Below are 18,388 nucleotides of genomic sequence, written 5' to 3' on the forward strand. Positions count from 1 at the left end.
AGATGAATGCATTTATCAAGCGGTGGTGGCGGTTTTTCTTTTTAAAAAGTCATGTAACTCTAATCACAGGACCTGTAAAACACTATCAAGATGTAATGAAAAGAAGCCCTCTGTAATTTAATTGGCTGGAAAGCCACCCTCTGTGAGTAGCCTTGAAGTCCTGCCTGTGTGGTCAGATGGGAGCGGAGGCACAGAGAACTTCCTTGCTTGAGGAAGGAGCTCAACAAATCTCTGGCTGAAATTCCTGCTGCCTGCCCTTGATCCTGCTAACTTTTCCCAATCAACCTTTTCTCTACAGCCTACAAACTCCGAGAGAGGCTGGGTTGTGTTTCCGTTTGGAGCAAACTCCTGGTGGATATGCTTGGCATCGTCAGTGCCTGCCATTTTGGTCATTATCCTCATCTTCATGGACCAGCAAATCACAGCTGTCATTCTCAACCGCAAGGAGTATAAGCTTCAGGTCAGTGCTGGGGCTGGGGTTCTCTCAGGCATGGGCTATGATAGATTTTTTCCCCCAAAGAACCAAACAGCCATTGAACATCTGCTTCAAAGCAAATCTGTCCCTGTGACTCAGCTCAGAGGTTGCAATGCGCCAGTTCTAGCTGCTGCTGCAGCCAGCAGTGGCCAGGCTCCCCATCATTCTGGCCTGACGTCAGTTAAAAAAATTGGAAGAAACGGAGGAGACAGACTGAGATTTCTGTCTGCTGCCCATCTCTTAGTTATGAGTGCTGGATGCAGCAATATATTTCCCTCACCCTACACCTCTCAGCCACCCCCAAGTCACAAGGTAGCCTGTCACTACTAACAATCTTGTAGTTTTCGTGCTTTTTGGTGCATGAAAATTGCTTAACTCTTCTTTTTAAAGCAAAGGTTTGCTCCTATAATTTCCTTGTGAAAACATCTGCTAAATTATATGAACCATTGGAAGTGGAGCGCATGCAAAGTTTTTTTCCCCCTCCTCACCATATTTAAAGGGTTCTTTCTTCCCCGTTTCAGTTATTATTTCTCTTGATAACCTCCTGCCTCTTTTATTGTATACTTTTATTGATGTTTCATAATACAAATTAGTATTACGAAGTATCACTCGTGACTGTCTGGGGTCATGCTGTGTTCTCGACTCTTCCCTCCAGGAACTGTTTATTACCACTGTAGAGCTCTTTTAGATCTTTAACATGTTCATCTCTCTGATGCATTTTATTTATTTTATTAGTAATTAGAATATTCAGGGTTTGTAATGTTGGAATGTGGTTTGTCTGGCTTAACTGTACCTGAAAACATGCTACCATCTTCCATTACCCATGCTGTCATTCCACCTTTAGTCCACCTTATATTTTATTTATGTTCATTAGTACTCCTGTGCCTATATAATAACTCAAATTTGCTAGTGATTTATGTAATTTTCTCTTTTGCATGCCTTATTCTGAAGCTAGTATTTCATGTGTGTGGAGAAGGCAATACATTCTTCAGGCCTTTGAAAATATCCATATATCTTTTAAAGCCACAAAGCTTTAAAATGTTCTTTTTAAAAAATCAGAAATCTGAATTCTGTGCTAGACCCCAGATTGTGCTTATGCGAAGTTACCTCATGCTTATGCAAAGTTACAAACAAAAACTGAGAGGCCTTTCAGTTATTGGGAAGATCCTAGCCTTTGTCTTTCAAAACCTGAAGATAGGCAAATGGTTGAGTGCAAGCCCAGGTACAAGTTCGTGAGCCTGTTGTATCTCCCTTAGAAATGCTACGCACCCACTCCTGAAGCAGGATGTGGGTGGCGCTGTGGTTTAAACCACTGTACTGCTTGGACTTGCTGATCGGAAGGTCGGCGGTTCGAATCTCCGCGACGGGGTGAGCTCCTGTTGCTCTGTCCCAGCTCCTGCCAACCTAGCAGTTTGAAAGCATGTCAAGTGCAAGTAGATAAATAGGTACCGCTCCGGCGGGAAGGTAAACGGCATTTCCGTGTGCTGCTCTGGCTTCGCCAGAAGTGGCTTAGTCATGCTGGCCACATGACCCGGAAAAACTGTCTGCAGAAACGGACAAACCATAGCTGTCAACGTTTCCCTTTTCTTGCGAGGAATCCTATTTGGAATAAGAGAATTTCCCTTAAAAGGGGGGGAAAGTTGACAACTATGGGACAAACGGTGGCTCCCTCGGCCTGTAGAGCGAGATGCGCACCGCAACCCCAGAGTCGTTCGCGACTGGACTTAACTGTCAGGGGTACCTTTTCCTTTACCACTCCTGAAGCAGCTGATCTAACATCCTTGGGAGTGGGGGCAGTGTTCCTTCCACACCGGCATATGTTAATAAAGAGACACCGGTTGTGTACACACTCCCATTTATTCTGTATCCAGTGCATTCCCACCATTGGTTTGGGAAGCCGTGTACACATTACGTCAGCCACAATCCATTAAAATCCTGTATCTGTCCAATATTTTTTTTTAATGAAATATGGCATTCTGGTGTGTGTGTGTCCCCAAACCAGATTCGATCTACATTGCAAAAAAGAACAGTCTGGCTGTGTTTCCAGGTGTGCACCACCAGACTCACCCTTCTGTGGAGTAGAGAGTTTAGCAGCCACTCTTCCCACAGCATTCCCTGCTGGGTTAATGTGCTGCACTTCTATCCATGCTCCTCTCTGCGAGCAGGAACTGGTTCCTCTGGTTGGGTTGTCTGAGGGAGTGCCTGGCATTTCTCCGCTGTGCGGCCTCTCGCTCTTGCTGCAGTTTAGCTGGCTCAGACTTCTGCTGTGCGTGCGCCTGTGTTTTGCTTTGTTTACTGCCAGTTTCTTGACGTGGCAGAAGCTCTTCCAGAGGGAGCCAAGTGTTAGGGTTCAATGAATCAGCACACATGGCATCCCAAGCCACATGGGGCCTGAGCCAGACCCTGCGCCCATCCTGGCTAGACCAAATGGACAGATAGGATTAGCCTGAAAGGCCAATGAAACACTTCTTGTTCGGCTTAATTCTCTTTTCTTGGAGAAACAGCCACATAGAAACATCCACGGAGACGCAGGAAATGCTTTTCTAAACCTCACATTCTGTGCTCAGTGAGACAGTAGGTTTGTTTGCTTAAAACAAGCCATCAAGGGAGAGGGATTACAGTATTTTTCGCTCCATAAGACGCACTTTTTTCCTCCTAAAATGTAAGGGGAAATATATGTGCGTCTTATGGGGCAAATGGTGGTCCCTGGAGCTGAATTGCCCAGGGGCCAAAAGAGGATCATGCTTTTTATTTTACAAAGAGAAAAGTGGGTGTTGAAAAGACCCCGCTCAGCAGCTGATCAGCAAGAGATGGGGAGAGAGATAAGAGTCCCCGGCTCCCTTTCAGCCCCACCCTCTTGCCCAGGCCTCCATTGTTGAATGTGCTGCAGAGGGAGGTTGTTTGTTTCCCCAGCTACATGTGACTGGCTGATTAGATTATCTGTCTGGAAACTGTAGAAAAGGCTCCCTTTCCTTTAGAAGCTGCAGAAATGTGAGTTGAACCCCATAAAAATGGGGCTTTTCCCCCTTTGCAAAACTTTTAGCTGATCCTAAAAAAAACAACAGGGTTTTTCCCCTTTGCAAAAAAGCTGCAAAACTTTTAGCTGATCCTCAAAAAAACAGGGCTTTTCCCTTTGCAAAAAAACTGCAAAACTTTTAGCTGATCCTCAAAAAAAACACAGGGGTTTTAGAGGAGGAAAACCAGAAAAATATTTTTTTTCTTGTTCCCTCCTCTAAAAACGAGGTGCGCCCTATGGTCTGGTGCGCCCTATGGAGCGAAAAATACGGTATGGTCAAGGGAAAGTTGCTCAGGGATCTATGAATAGTACTTTAGACCAAGGTTGTAGTACAGTATATGCCCAACAGCTGGGGTTTGCATTAGATGTGACAGAACTTGCACCCCAAAGGGAAGGTGGATGCCTGAGCCTGCTGCTGATTGCCTGACCCTTAAGTCCTTTACACTGGCAGATATAACAAAGACCCCAAAATTTATGTGTGTCCAACATACATTTTTACCACAAGAGACAGAAAGCAGTCTTTGGATCTTGCCACTCACTCTGTTCTCATAGTCAGGATTTGTTTGTTTATTGGTTTATTTTATTTATCAAATTTAGCTGGGATTCCTGCATTGCAGGGGGGTGGACTAGATGACCCTTGGCTCCCTTCCAATTCTACGATTCTGTGACCAAGCATTATAACAGCTGGTTGTTCAAGATGGCCGAGAGAAGAGGCTGTAACTCAGTGGTAGAAAATACACTTTGCATGCAGAAGATCCCGGGACCTCAATCCCTGACAGCTGCAAATAGGACTGGAATAGACCCCAGCCTAAAACCCTGGAGAGTCAGTGTAGAAACTACTGAACAAGATGAACCAGTTCCTGCTGTACCACTGTATTCCGCTCTGGTCAGACCTCACCTGGAATACTGTGTCCAGTTCTGGGCACCACAGTTCAAGAAGGATACTGACAAGCTGGAACGTGTCCAGAGGAGGGCAACCAAAATGGTCAAAGGCCTGGAAACGATGCCTTATGAGGAACGGCTTAGGGAGCTGGGTATGTTTAGCCTGGAGAAGAGAAGGTTAAGGGGGTGATATGATAGCCATGTTCAAATATATAGAAGGATGTCATATAGAGGAGGGAGAAAGGTTGTTTTCTGCTGCTCCAGAGAAGCGGACACGGGGCAATGGATTCAAACTACAAGAAAGAAGATTCCACCTAAACATTAGGAAGAACTTCCTGACAGTGAGAGCTGTTCGGCAGTGGAATTTGCTGCCAAGGAGTGTGGTGGAGTCTCCTTCTTTGGAGGTCTTTAAGCAGAGGCTTGACAGCCATCTGTCAGGAATGCTTTGATGGTGTTTCCTGCTTGGCAGGGGGTTGGACTGGATGGCCCTTGGGGTCTCTTCCAACTCTTCTATGATTCTATGATTTGATTCCATTTATGGCAGCTCCCTGTGTTGCCCTCCTATGGTAAAATATAAAAAGGGCATCCTGGCTTCTGTTATGTAATCCTATACCTGTGGCTATAAGGCAGTATATAAATGTTTAAAGAATAACAATAATTACACTCCAAGGTTGGCTTGAGGTTGTTAGGGAACAGCTGCAATTTCGTTCCAGGGTCACCTACACACGGCACAACCACCTTTTAGTTTTTTATTCATTCCACAAAGTAAAGTGCCTCTAACTTGTGAAACCTGGGGTAGGGGAAGATGATGTCCACAAAGAGATGGGATGATTCTGCTAGGTTTCCTTCCGTCCCCCCCCCTACGCCTAAAGGTAAAGGGACCCCTGGCCGTTAGGTCCAGTTGCGGATGACTCTGGGGTTGCGGGACTCATCTCGCTTTACTGGCCAAAGGAGCCGGCGTACAGCTTCCGGGTCATGTGGCCAGCATGACTAAGCCGCTTCTGGCCAAAGTCTAAAATGTTTCTCTGGCTAGCATGCAACTTTCAAAGGTACAAGAGTCCAGCTGGGCACAGAAGACTGGATAGCATATTACCGGTAATTTGTCCTGCTTCTCGAACACCCTCAGTCTCTGATGCTGCTGAATAAAAGCTTTCACCTTGTTATAGTTAATGGGGTTGTTGGATAGGAATAGCTCCACCATCACATGCAGCTGCAATGTCTTTGGTGAGGTTAAGTGGGCAGGCTACTAACTAGCAACGGCAGGATCTCTTGGTTCATTTCAGTTCTCTTGGTTCATAATTTTTCCAGTTCTCCACGTGTTGAATTAAAAAAAAAAAACCTCATTGATTCTTCTTTTAAAAACACATCTATTTATGTAGTTTTAACTAATTGTTCGTTTTTTGCAAGCAATTTCTCCTTAATATAATCAAGTTTTGTATGTCACTTTCACTAATAGCTTCATTTTTTATGCACACTTTTGCCCAATCTATGCATTTTTGCGAAAGGTATTTTGGTTGAAAAAAATATATCTCAAAATTTGGATGTGTGAATTTGGAAGGACAGCTGTGTTTCAGTTTGCATATTGTTTCAGAGAGTGTGAATTGGTTAGATTAGGATAGAAGTACAAACTGAATTGAATCGCTCCTCATCCTGACTCCTCCAATAGCTTATGACCCCTTCTGGTATGCTGAATCATGCAAGTAGCTGTCATGGAGTAAATGGGTAACAAACAAAGCGACCTATAAAAGGTTTTGTAGACGGCTGACAATACACTCAAAAGATACTTCATGTTGTTCTTAATAGCTTTTGGTGTATAGGAGCCCCATCCTGATAAGGTGCTGAGGCATGAGTGGTAGAGGACAGTTGCCATGAATTGGACACTTTCAGACAAGAACATATAATTCCCAGAAAACCACTAGGCCACTTAGGGAGTTTGTGTTGGCCCTCCAACTCTGTTTTGGCCCTCTCCGCTTCTCTGACCCCCTTGGGGAAATTGTATTTGCTGAAATAAATCAAAAGACACCTAAAATGGGAAATAAGAAGCAATGCTTTACTGTGTATTCTTCAGCCTGAGTCTCCAGGTACTAACATGGCTGTCCTGTTGCAGAAAGGGGCAGGATTTCACCTGGATTTCTTCTGCGTTTCCCTGCTGATGGTCTTTACCTCCGTGCTGGGTTTGCCCTGGTACGTGTCGGCCACGGTCATTTCTTTGGCCCACATGGACAGCCTTAAGAAGGAGAGCACCACTTGCGCTCCAGGGGAGCAGCCTAAGTTCCTCGGAATCAGGTATGGCGCATGATGCGTTCTTATTCCACAGCTGCCGCTTGAGGCTCAGGAGGCCTTGGTGGCGCAGAGTGCATTTCCATCTGCATTGGCTGGTGGCCCAGCTGCGCCCCTCTGGCGACCTCTGGGTTAGATTACTGCAACAAGTTATATGTGGGGCTGCCTCTGAAGATGGTGGAAATATAAAGTGCTTTTCCTTGCAGGGAGCAAAGGGTGACAGGTCTGATGGTCTTCATCCTTACAGGATTGTCTGTGTTCTTGGCACCTGTACTCGAGGTAAGAAAAGCCTTTAATTGTTTGTACATTCGCAAGCGCTTCTCTTCTCCCTTCTCTGCTTGATACTTGCTAATAGTGGCTAATGATGGTTGGTTCTAGACGTGGTTTGATTACAAAACGTTAAACTTGCCTGCTGTCAAGTACTCTTACCGTTGCTGCAGACTCTAAATCGGCAAGACTGCCAAAACTGCCTGTAATATGCAATTATTAGAATTATTCGGGAGTTCTGCCCTTCTTTGCATCTAACCATTCTCTAAGGTCTCATGGACAGGTAATGTTTTCTAGAATTCAGTCTTTGCGTAGTCATGCTTACATTCTGGATTTGATTTCCCCTCAGTTTATCCCAATGCCTGTGCTGTATGGCATCTTCCTCTACATGGGTGTGTCTGCGCTCAGCAGTATTCAGGTGAGTGCAAAACAGCAGGGGAAGCATTTCTGGATTGTGGGGGAAGGAGGTGCTGTGAATGATTTCTAGATCCCTCAGTAGGGCAGCTATTGAAGACTGTGCAAGATGGAAGGCGGTGTCAATGTGAGTTGTGTCTGGCCAGAACAGGGTTCCCCAAACTTCTGGGTTCACTGAGACATTGATGAGCTTATGCAGTACAGACCCACCCCCCCAAATTCTTAGGAGTGCAAATGAAATCAAGTATTTTGATTTTTTACTTGTGTTGCCATTGCTTATTTTGTGACTGGAGATGAGGGGGGGAAATGGAGGGAGGGTTTGCTTCTCCTCCTCCTCCTCCTCCCACCTATAAAATAGGCTTTAAAATGGACTTGAGAACTTCTTGCCTTGTGGAGCAACAAGGAGGAGTCCTGAGGAAGGGAGGCCAGCCTTTCTAAAAGCTCCTCCAAGTTTCCCCAAAGGCAGCTTGTTTATATATCTTTGGGGGAGGGAAAGAGTCATGTTAGAATTGTGTTTGTGTGTGTGTGTGTGTGTACACACATACGCAGTATGTATGTATGTATGTATGTATGTATATGAACGTCTGCACCTACATACAATATTTTATTTTATTTTTTTTATAAGAATTTTATTGGTTTTATTCAAAACAAAGAACAACAAAACACATACGACAACACAAACACAACAATCAAAACATAATGAAAAACAAATACAAACCACCACTAAAAGACCAATAATTCTTTTTCTTGTTTGAATCTGTACTGGGTGACTTACCCCATTTTCTCTCCTTTGGTTCCACTTCTAATTTACTTTAATAACTTCTCATCTTTAAAATTTAAATCATCCAAAAATTGAAACATAATTCTTAATATTTAATTTTACTTCAAACTAACCTATTACTTCTTAACTCACATCATACATCTTATTTCACTTAAACTGCTGCTTACATACAATATTTTAGTGTTAAAGGATCACGGTCTGGGAATACTGCATTGTGGAAACACGTGGTTTCCATTGTATGGTTTTAAAAAAATGCATTTTATTGTATGGTTTTTTTTTTTAAAAAAACCACATTTTATCATTAATTAGATGGTGGTGAAGCATATATGCAGTGCTTTTTTTTTAAAAGGAAGGCTGTAGCCCATCTTAAGCGTAAGGGGCAGGGAATGACCAATGGCTTAGCCAGCATTTCATTCCCTGGAAGACAGATCTGTCATTTTAACTGTGAACCTGGGAGGAAGCTGGGCTTGTGATGCAGCTGAGGGATCTGCTCTGAGTTTTATTCTTGTGTTATCTTTGCCGTCACCCACACATAGGAATCCCCACAAGAGTGCCTCTAATCCAAGGGCTGCTGGCAGAATAGAATAATATAATTTACAATGATTCACATATATTATCTCAGTGATTCTTACAACAGGCTAGTATCATCCCCGTACATCAGATATAAGGGTTGCCGCTAAGCTATCAGTGGCTTACATAATGATACTACTAAATATGGCCAAGTTGGGATCTGAACCAAGTGCTTCCCAGCTCGTTCCTAACCAATACACTACGCCTACTTTAGTAAAATTAACATTTTTAGTGAACTGGAGTTCCCCTAAGGAGTATTTGGTGCCTGCCGAAAGGTTCTCCACATCCAGAGCCAGTGTGGTGTAGTGGTTAAGAGTGGTAGACTTGTAATCTGGTGAACTGGGTTCGCGTCTCCCCTCCTCCACATGCAGCTGCTGGGTGACCTTGGGCTAGTCACACTTCTCTGAAGTCTCTCAGCCCCACTCACCTCACAGAGTGTTTGTTGTGGGGGAGGAAGAGAAAGGAGAATGTGAGCTGCTTTGAGACTCCTTCGGGTAGTGAAAAGCGGGATATCAAATCCAAACTCTTCTTCTTCTTCTTCTTCATCATGCTTTCCTCTACTCTCAGCTCACAGACAGACTCCAGCTCTTGTTTATGCCTGCCAAACACCAGCCGGACTTCATTTACCTCCGTCACGTTCCTCTACGCCAAGTGCATCTCTTCACCTTCATCCAGATGCTCTGCCTGGCTGTTTTGTGGATCATTAAATCGACGGCAGCTGCCATTATCTTCCCGTTAATGGTAAGAGTCTTTAGGGCACGGATGGATTTCTTCTGGTTGCTCCACCTGTGGATTCAGTGAGAGAATTTGCCCAACTACTTCCTCTCCTGGTTTTTGCTATATATTGAACTCCTTTATTACCCACTCTAGCACAGTGTGAATTTTACCTTCCTGCTCCAGGACTTTCTAGTCCTTGATTCCTCCTGATGACACCTGACTAGAGAGAAAATGCATTTGCCCACAAAGAAAATTCTCCCTTACAAATGCTGATGTCTGCTATTTGCCAAATATTTACCAAATATTCTTTGACTATTTTATAACCCGTGTCAGTATTCTACTACCACAGTTATTTTATACTGGTATTTATTAAAGTAATATTTCATTACTGGAGCTTCAATAGGCCTTGATAGCTGTCGTATGGTGGCTACATTTGTGTTTTGCTTTTTAAGAGTACTGTCTTGGTTGCCCTTAGTAGCCCAGTGGCATTCCATTAACATTTGGGGCAGAATGTCCATGGGAATGATGCCAAGCCATAATGCCGTTTCCAGGAGCATTCTCTACCAAATTTCAGAGGAAATGGGGCAGTCAAGTCATTGCTTCAAGCAGCAACTAGGGATGGACGGATCTGTCAACTTCAGTTCTCCCCACGTCTCATTTTCCCAGCCATAAATTGAGTTCTCCACACTTCTGCAGCAATGTGTGTTTTGTTTTAATAAACCCTCACGAAAATTATTCAACATTTTAGCGCACAGTCTCCTTATGAACACATTTTTCATGGTTTTGACTTGCATACACATTTTTGCAGGCAATTTCTCCTGACACAATGCATTTTTGGGTGCTATTTTCCACAAGATGTTCATTTTTATGCACTCCTTTCCCTCACCTATGTGTTTTTGTAAACATGGTTTGGTTAGAGAAGTGCATTGTGAAATCCAGAGAAGTGTGACTTTTGAAGGGTGGTTGTGTGTCAGGCCTTGTTCGCACTTCCGCTTGACTGGTGCCTCAAGAGCACCAGTCCAAGAGTTTTTCCGTTAGCTCTGCTGCTTTACCTGGGAAAAGCCTCTCTTTACTGCTGAATTGGAGCAAGTGTCAACCTGCAGAAAACTTGACTGACATTTGCCCTGATTCAGCGGTAAGCAGGAAAGCAGCACAAATGTGGATGAACCCCTCAGTCCATGTATAGATTTGGTAAATGCAAATGTCATAAATTTGGTTTTAACTGTTAACTGAATTACATTTCTTCAGCATCCCTAGAAGGCGGCATTTTTTAAGGCACAAAAGCGGGGTGGAGGTGGGCTTTATATTTCAGGATAACCTTAGCGGCTTTATATTTCAGGATAAGCCCACCTCTGCCTAAAACTACCGCGAAAAGTACCACAAAACTGTTGAGCCCCAGCACCATTCTCTGTGTTGCTACCCAACCTGTTGACCAGGAATGACATCTTGGCTTTATCTTTGGTTCCTCCCTCTTCCTTTCTCCACATATCCAATCTGTTGCCAAGCCAGGCTATTTCTCACTATACAGCATTGCAAAATGTTCTCTGCCCTGTCGGCTAAACTGGTTTGTGCTCCAGTTATCTCCTGCTTTGACTAATGCAACCATCTTTGACTAATGACGTTCTGCCCTCTCACTGAGATCCAAAACTCTACTGCGAGAGTAATTTCTCTCTCTCATTGCTCTGATCATGCGGTTCCCTCCCTCAGATCCCTATTTCAGCTTCTAATCCTTTTCATATCTAGCACAAGCTTCTTGTTTTTGCTTTGTTGAAGTTTTTCAATTCTACGTTTTTGCCCTCGTTTCCTGATATCTCCCTGCTGTTGTCTTTTCTCCTCCAACATCCACAGGCTCAGCCACCCAAAGCTCTCCTGCTCTCTTAGGTGACTCTGGCATTCTTCCTAGATCAGGGCCGTCTTTAGCAGATGCAGCGCCGGGGTGCAAATATCCACCCAACGCCCCCAAATTACCTCAGTGTTGGGGTGGCCATAGCTGCACACTGCCTACCATCAGGGGGGGCACAATTCGCCCCCATGCCGCTACAGGAGAACGATCCCCACAGAGGCTTGGGAGGAATGCCGCGCACCTGCCAGCCATATGGTTGGCGGGGCGCAGCTTCCGTCCTAAGCCTCTGTGGGGATCGCTCTCCTCCCGAGGAGGCTTGGGAGGGAAGCTGCACACCCGCCAGCTTTATGGTTGGCGGGGAGCAGGTCGTGGGTGTGCAAGGAAACGGGAGGCCACAGACAAAGCTGTGCAGCTCCCCGACTTGCTGGGGTGCCCCTGAGAGGCCGGCGCCCTGGTGCGACGCACCACTAAGCCCTATGGGAAAGACGGCTCTGTCCTAGATGCCCCCCTCATGCCTTGCATTCCCCCTCAAGACACCTGCATGGTGTTGCCTTTCTTCCAGTTTTTTCTCAAGCCCTATCTCCTTTATATGATGCAGCTTTTAGCAAAAACCCCTTAGCCCTCATCCCCAAATAAAAACTAAATATGCATAACTGTGCTTGTTCACATGGCTTTCTTTCTTTCTTCTTTTCTTTCTTTCATTCTTTCTTTCTTTCCTCACCCCCATTTCTCTTTTTGTTGACTCTCCAATTGTCAAAATAAGATACTGCATGCTCTTTGTGGGCAGGAACCTATCCTGTTGCTTCGATTACTCTGCAATATCCCACATGCATTGATAGTGCTATGTGAGTTATTAATAATCATAATAAAACTGACTTTGTGTGGTGGTGATGTTCTGGTCTTCTAGCTGCTGGCTCTAGTGGGTATACGGAAGGCAATGGAGTACATCTTTTCCTTACATCACCTGGCTTGGCTGGATGACATCATGCCAGAAAAGGACAGGAAAGAAGAAGAAGAAAAGCTGAAGAGGAAGCAAGATCAGGACGAGAGTGACAATGAGGATGTAAGCAAGCAGCATTAAAATTATGGGGGTAGAGGAGGTTGGGGATGGGGCTGAACTGGCTGGAAAATACAACCCCCCCCCCCAATCTAAACATGCCAATGTGATGGAGCAAGGAATGAAGTAAACCAATGTAACCATCTTATGTGCCGTGAGGGGCTGATGAAACCACCGTGTGGCTGGTTCAGAACTCTTTGTGAGTACCAAGTCTCTTTTTCATTATTAAGTCCATTTGTAAAGAGGGGAAATACTCCATCCGACCACTTCAAAGAATGGAACAAGTCAATCAAATATGTTGATGCTTCAGTTTTGAGAAGTGTCAGGCTGCCTGACTCTGTGCTTTGGTATTGGTGGGCATAAAACTGAAGTTATTTGTTGGTTGTCACAGAAAGACATTGTCAAATCTATGCTATGTGTATGTGTATACCTGTAGGAACTAGTCCCCCCACATCCATTCAGAGAGAGACTCCAATGGTCCCACCATCTGTGTTCTTATTGTACCCACGAAAAGTTATCCTATCACAAAACTTATCCTTTGAAGGGACTAATTCAAATGTGTTTGTGTGCACGGAGGCACACACAGGTGCGCCATCTCCAGGGGGCTGCTCTTTATTCTTCTCGATCCTTCCTTACTCAGATCTTAGTGTTGCCTCACTCTTCACCAGTAATTGTAGTCTAGGAGCCAAGTGGTACCAGTGTAATAATCCAGTCCATTTTGGCCATTCGTAGGGTTGTGCCAACTTGGCAGCAAGAAAGGAGTGAGCTTTCAAGTCTACCTCCTGGGCGTTAGTCTGCAATCCACAGGAATGTTTTGAGTTTGCAGCCTAGCTTTCCTTGCAGTTTTGCCATCTAAGGCCATGAAGCTGGTGTTTCTTTCTTTTTCTTTAATTTTTTTAAAGAGATTTTCTTAGTTTACAAGTGTACAGTGTCTCTCGCATTTTTCCATGTAACATTTTTACAGATCAATTTTGGTTGTTGAGACATTAGGCAGAAAGGGGTGGGGAGGAGGTGGGTGGGATGGGGGGGTGGGGGGCGGTGTTTCTTTTTTTCCTTAGTATATGTAGGATTTGGTGTCAGCATTGTTTGTGTTGGTTCTCTGTTGTTTACTTGTGTTTCCTTGGCGGTGAGAGGTCGCGATTGGCGTAGGGTGTGCTTGTTCCTTTGTGGTTGGCTGTGGTGATCTTTGGTTTTCTGTGTGAGTGGGGTGGGTGGGTGTTTTGGATCAGTTTAGCCATATTGATTTGTATGCTGCCGGTAGATTTTTGTCATTATCTTGTTGAGCTGTGTGTGTGATGAAGGGGGACCATATGGGGGTGAAGGTATCTTCTTCTGTTTGTCCCCGTGCTTGTTTTAGGTTGCTGGTTAACTTTTCTAGCAGGGCTGTTTCCCATACTACTTGGTACCATTGGTCCATGCTTGCTCCTGACAGGTCTTTCCAGTGTCTGCTTATGAAGCTGGTGTTTCTGACAGGGTGCGTGGTTTTTGCAAATCACATTTCTCAGGAGAAGAGTTGGCATCTCTTTCCATGGACCTAGATTAGAAGCTTCCTGCTGGGAATAATGCGGGGATTGGGGTAGAAAGGTCTGGGGGTGCCACTCTGTAGCTGGACCTTGTTCTTGAGTCCCACTGAGAACCTGGGTCTCCTCCACCCATTCTCTCTCCTGTCACCTCACCCTTTGGAAGTGGCTTTTCAGAGGCGGGGAAACCAAAAGCATGTTTGTGTGCTACCTTGTCTGTCACTTTATTAACAACTTGGCCTTTGTTCCTTTTCAGTCTGAACTTATGTACCAAGAAAAAGGACCAGAAATCAACATCTCCGTGAACTGAACGGACTGAGACTCACCAGCGGACAAGGCAAAAGATGACCATGTGTGATATGTAAGGATGGGCCTCCTTTAGGAGTTTGGGCCCATGGGAAATATTTGCCAAATCACAGAATAAATGCTAAGAGGGAAGGGATAAGAATAATTTGTTGTTGTTCAGTCGTTCAGTCGTGTCCGACTCTTCGTGACCCCTTGGACCAGAGCACGCCAGGCACGCCTATCCTTCACTGCCTCCCACAGTTTGGACAAACTCATGTTAGTAGCTTCGAGAACACTGTCCAACCATCTCATCCACTGTCGTCTCCTTCTCCTTGTGCCCTCCATCTTTCCCAACATCAGGGTCTTTTCTAGGGAGTCTTCTCTTCTCATGAGGTGGCCAAAGTACTGGAGCCTCAACTTCAGGATCTGTCCTTCTAGTGAGCACTCAGGGCTGATTTCTTTGAGAATGGATAGGTTTGATCTTCTTGCAGTCCATGGGACTCTCAAGAGTCTCCTCCAGCACCATAATTCAAAAGCATCAATTCTTCGGCGATCTGCCTTCTTTATGGTCCAGCTCTCACTTCCGTACATTACTACTGGGAAAACCATAGCTTTAACTATACGGACCTTTGTCGGCAAGGTGATGTCTTTGCTTTTTAAGATGCTGTCTAGGTTTGTCATTGCCTTTCTCCCAAGAAGCAGGCGTCTTCTAATTTCGTGGCTGCTGACACCATCTGCAGTGATCATGGAACCCAAGAAAGTGAAATCTCTCGCTGCCTCCATTTCTTCCCCTTCTATTTGCCAGGAGGTGATGGGACCAGTGGCTAATAATAATACGATGTCCCAATTTTCATTGGAGAAATGTTGGAGGGTATGAGAAATACCTGTACACATGCCCAGAACAGAAAAGGCTGTGGGGGGCAAGGGAGGAGGGATGAAAAAAACTCTTCCAAATACATTCCATCAGTCTCTGCCCAGCGCTATGGATGTAAGTGGCAGGATAGCAATAAATATCCATGACTATAAAAGAGGGAATGCATGGAAGCTAACACACCAAACATCCATATAGAGAGAACTTGGGTCTGAACTTGTGTTAGGAGGCTCGCACCTGGAAGTATCTGCTTTTTTCTTCTTTTTAATGGCAGCACTTCTTCAAGTACCGGTACATTGAGATAAGGGCTAAATCTGCTCTCTGTCCAGGTAAACCCAATGTTTAGATGGGAGGAATGTTCCTCAAATATGTTTTTAATTGTAGCCCCTTTCCTTTACCCTGGAGAATGAAATGCAACCTGTTGATTGATTTGGAGTGGGGTGCAGAACAAGAATAGCCATAATTGTGTGAGAGTCGAAGACTGTCACAATGCTCTTCTCATTTGCAGACAACCCCATAAGCTGTTTCCTGTGAGCAGTCTCAGAGGAAGGAGACAGCCTGCACTTAGAAGACCAGCTCTGATACTCTGCAGAACATGGCTGATGTGTGATGGGTCTCACAGGAAGAGGAAAGCAAAGCATTTGATATAATTAAAGCATAAGGCGGGGGAGGGGGATGCATAGGCAATCTTTCTGTCCATCCCTCTCACATGCATGTTGCTGTGCTGAACAGACCATATTGGAATGTTCCTTCTTCCACTTTGCTACCATGTCGTCTAGAAAGTCAGCATGTGTGAATTCACTAGGGACGGAAGGATCTCTCGCAGTTTCTCTTTTTTCTAATCTTAAATTTGCATTTAAAAAATCCTCAGGAAAATTCACCAGAAACACATTTTTATGCAGTTTTGACTAGTGTACACATTTTTGCAAGCAGTCCCTCCTAATATAATGCGTTTTATATGTTATTTTCACTAATACGTACATTTTTATACACATTTTCTCCTATTGTATACCTTTTGATAAACAGAGTTTGTAAAATTTGGATAAGTGCAAATTCCAAAGGATAGCTGTTTCAGTTCATGTATTCTTTCAAGAAGTGTGAATTTGTTATATTTGCCTTTAAATATGAACTGGATTGCATCCTTCCCCCGATCCCTAGGCATCACTGATGTATTTATTTATGAGACTATTGACATTCCTGTGCAACTTAGCTTCATTTTAAAGGCTCTCTAGTTATGCTAAATAAAATATACTAAAAAGGTCATTGCTGCTGCATTCATTCATTTATCAGGGATAAATGTTGGACCAGTTTTTATCACTTATGATAGTTTGTATGCAAGCTTTCCAAGGGAGCGGTTGTCTATCTGGAGCTTTGGAGGAGGCTGTGATCAATATGCTGAGGATGACACACCCTGCTCTCTATTTCTTCAGCTAAGCCACTGGGACTTATCTTGAAGATGGTTTGGAAGCTGCAGTTAGTTCAGAATGCTGCTATGACTGCTTGCCTAGCCAAGCGCTTTCGCAAGTGAGAACGTCTAGAACTGGCTCAGCTAACCCAACAATTTGAGAGGGGGATCAAGGCAAAAGTTCCAAGAAAAATGGGGTACATATATAATATATGTACAAAAATATACTAAGGGACAAATAGCTATGCCAGCCTTTCAATAGTCTTGGAGATAGAAAGAGGAAGATGATATGATAACAGGGTTGATATTGCAGTGGAATGAGGATGTAAGGAAGATATGTAGACGCGTCGACTTACACTTATAAGTAAGAATGGGTTATACGTTGGGGGCGGACAGGAAGTCAATTGGGTTTGGATTGTGGAGGGTGTGTGTGTTTCTTTTTCTTTTTTTCCCTATCTTTTTTTTCATTTCTTTATTTTCTTCTCCCCCCCCCCCCGTAGTTATTTATTTATATGTATATTCTCTTTAGCATAGTGGATGATGTTACCTTTAGGTGTGGCTTAAAACTAATTGTTGTATGGTAAATGTTAACTGAATATTACTTAAAAATAATATGGATGCGTGTTTAGAGATAAAGATAAAGTGTAAAGAGTTTTCGAGCAACAATTAAGCAAAATGATAACAAAATGGGATAATAGTTTTTTGTTCAAAGTTTTTACTCGTATTTGTATTTGGAATATTTACCGTACATCTTTGTAAAATACTGTGTATATGATCAATAAAAAGAACAATTTATTTTTTTAAAAAAGAGAGAGAACGTCTAGAACCCTGGTTTCCAATATGTGTAGAGTCTCTGCGGATGCAAGAGGCTCTTCACTACAGTCAGTCCTCACTTGGGATCCATAATACCTGAAGAGGGCTAGAGGCTTTTTGTCCTTCAGAAAGAGATCTACGTTTTGTCAGGATTTATGCACCAAATGACTACAAAAGCCCCAAATTAGAAAATTTAACATAAACATCTTTATGCATTTATTGGCTTAAAAGAGGTGTCACAAAACCCTGTCTCCTCAACTTTAATTTGCAGTTTCCCATTATTTCCCAGGTGGGTTGTTTCACAGCACCTTAAGTAAAAAAACGTAAAGGTACCCTGAACGTTAGGTCCAGTCGCGGACGACTCTGGGGTTGTGTGCTCATCTCGCTCTATAGGCCGAGGGAGCCGGCGTTTGTCCGTAGACAGTTTCCTCTCATGTGGCCAGCATGACTAAGCCGCTTCTGGCGAACCAGAGCAGTGCATGGAAATGCCGTTTACCTTCCCGCCAGAGTGGTACCTATTTATCTACTTGCACTTGACGTGCTTTCAAACTGCTAGGTGGGCAGGAGCCGGGACCGAACAACAGGAGCTCACCCTGTCGCGGGGATTCGAACCGCCGACCTGATCGGCAAGCCCTGGGCTCTGTGGTTTAGACCACAACGCCACCTGCGTCCCTTTAATTTGCAGTTTCCCATTATTTCCCGGGGGGGTTGTTTCACAGCACCTTAAGTACTGCTTGTCTATAATCAGATGGAAGTAGAATTAAAATGGAGGTTCCAAATATCACTCAATATGGCAATGTATTATCCAACAACATCTTTCCCTGTGGCCAATATTAATTTTAAAGGTTTACTCTCAAGTAAACCCCATTTCCCAATAATGTTTGCAGGTCCTGCCTGTTTTGAGGCTTCCTCTTGAGCAGGGCCAACGGGTTCATGATGAACTGCTGCTTAATTGCCCCTTGAATGCCTTTTCTTTTAGCACCCCAACTTTTCGTTGAATTTTAGTGTTGCCCACACAAACATGCAGAAACAGAAAAAGCAGGTACATGACAGAAAAAGAAAACGTAATACAGAGCTGCAGAATGAAATAAAAACAGCAAACCGGTATACCAAATTTCAATCCTACTTCACTAAATATCAGATGGTATTTAAATACCTCAACCATGATGAAGAATGAGAAGCTGGAGGGGTA

General features: G+C 44.0%; 1 protein-coding gene across 1 annotated transcript in view; it reads left to right on the forward strand.

Annotated features, from left to right (window-relative positions):
- Window positions 1-15,804, forward strand: part of SLC4A9 (solute carrier family 4 member 9) — a gene marked incomplete at its 5' end in the record, with an annotated part of 51,942 nt that extends 36,138 nt beyond the window's left edge. Inside the window, 8 exon segments of the mRNA XM_033154409.1 lie at window positions 299-460; window positions 6,481-6,659; window positions 6,860-6,932; window positions 7,270-7,338; window positions 9,253-9,426; window positions 12,153-12,308; window positions 14,079-14,183; window positions 15,487-15,804. Coding sequence (XP_033010300.1) covers window positions 299-460; window positions 6,481-6,659; window positions 6,860-6,932; window positions 7,270-7,338; window positions 9,253-9,426; window positions 12,153-12,308; window positions 14,079-14,132 — 867 coding nt within the window.
- Between the last annotated feature and the right edge of the window lie 2,584 nt (window positions 15,805-18,388).

The sequence above is a fragment of the Lacerta agilis genome, chromosome 7 (assembly GCF_009819535.1).
Source record: "Lacerta agilis isolate rLacAgi1 chromosome 7, rLacAgi1.pri, whole genome shotgun sequence".
NCBI classification, from domain to species: domain Eukaryota; kingdom Metazoa; phylum Chordata; class Lepidosauria; order Squamata; family Lacertidae; genus Lacerta; species Lacerta agilis.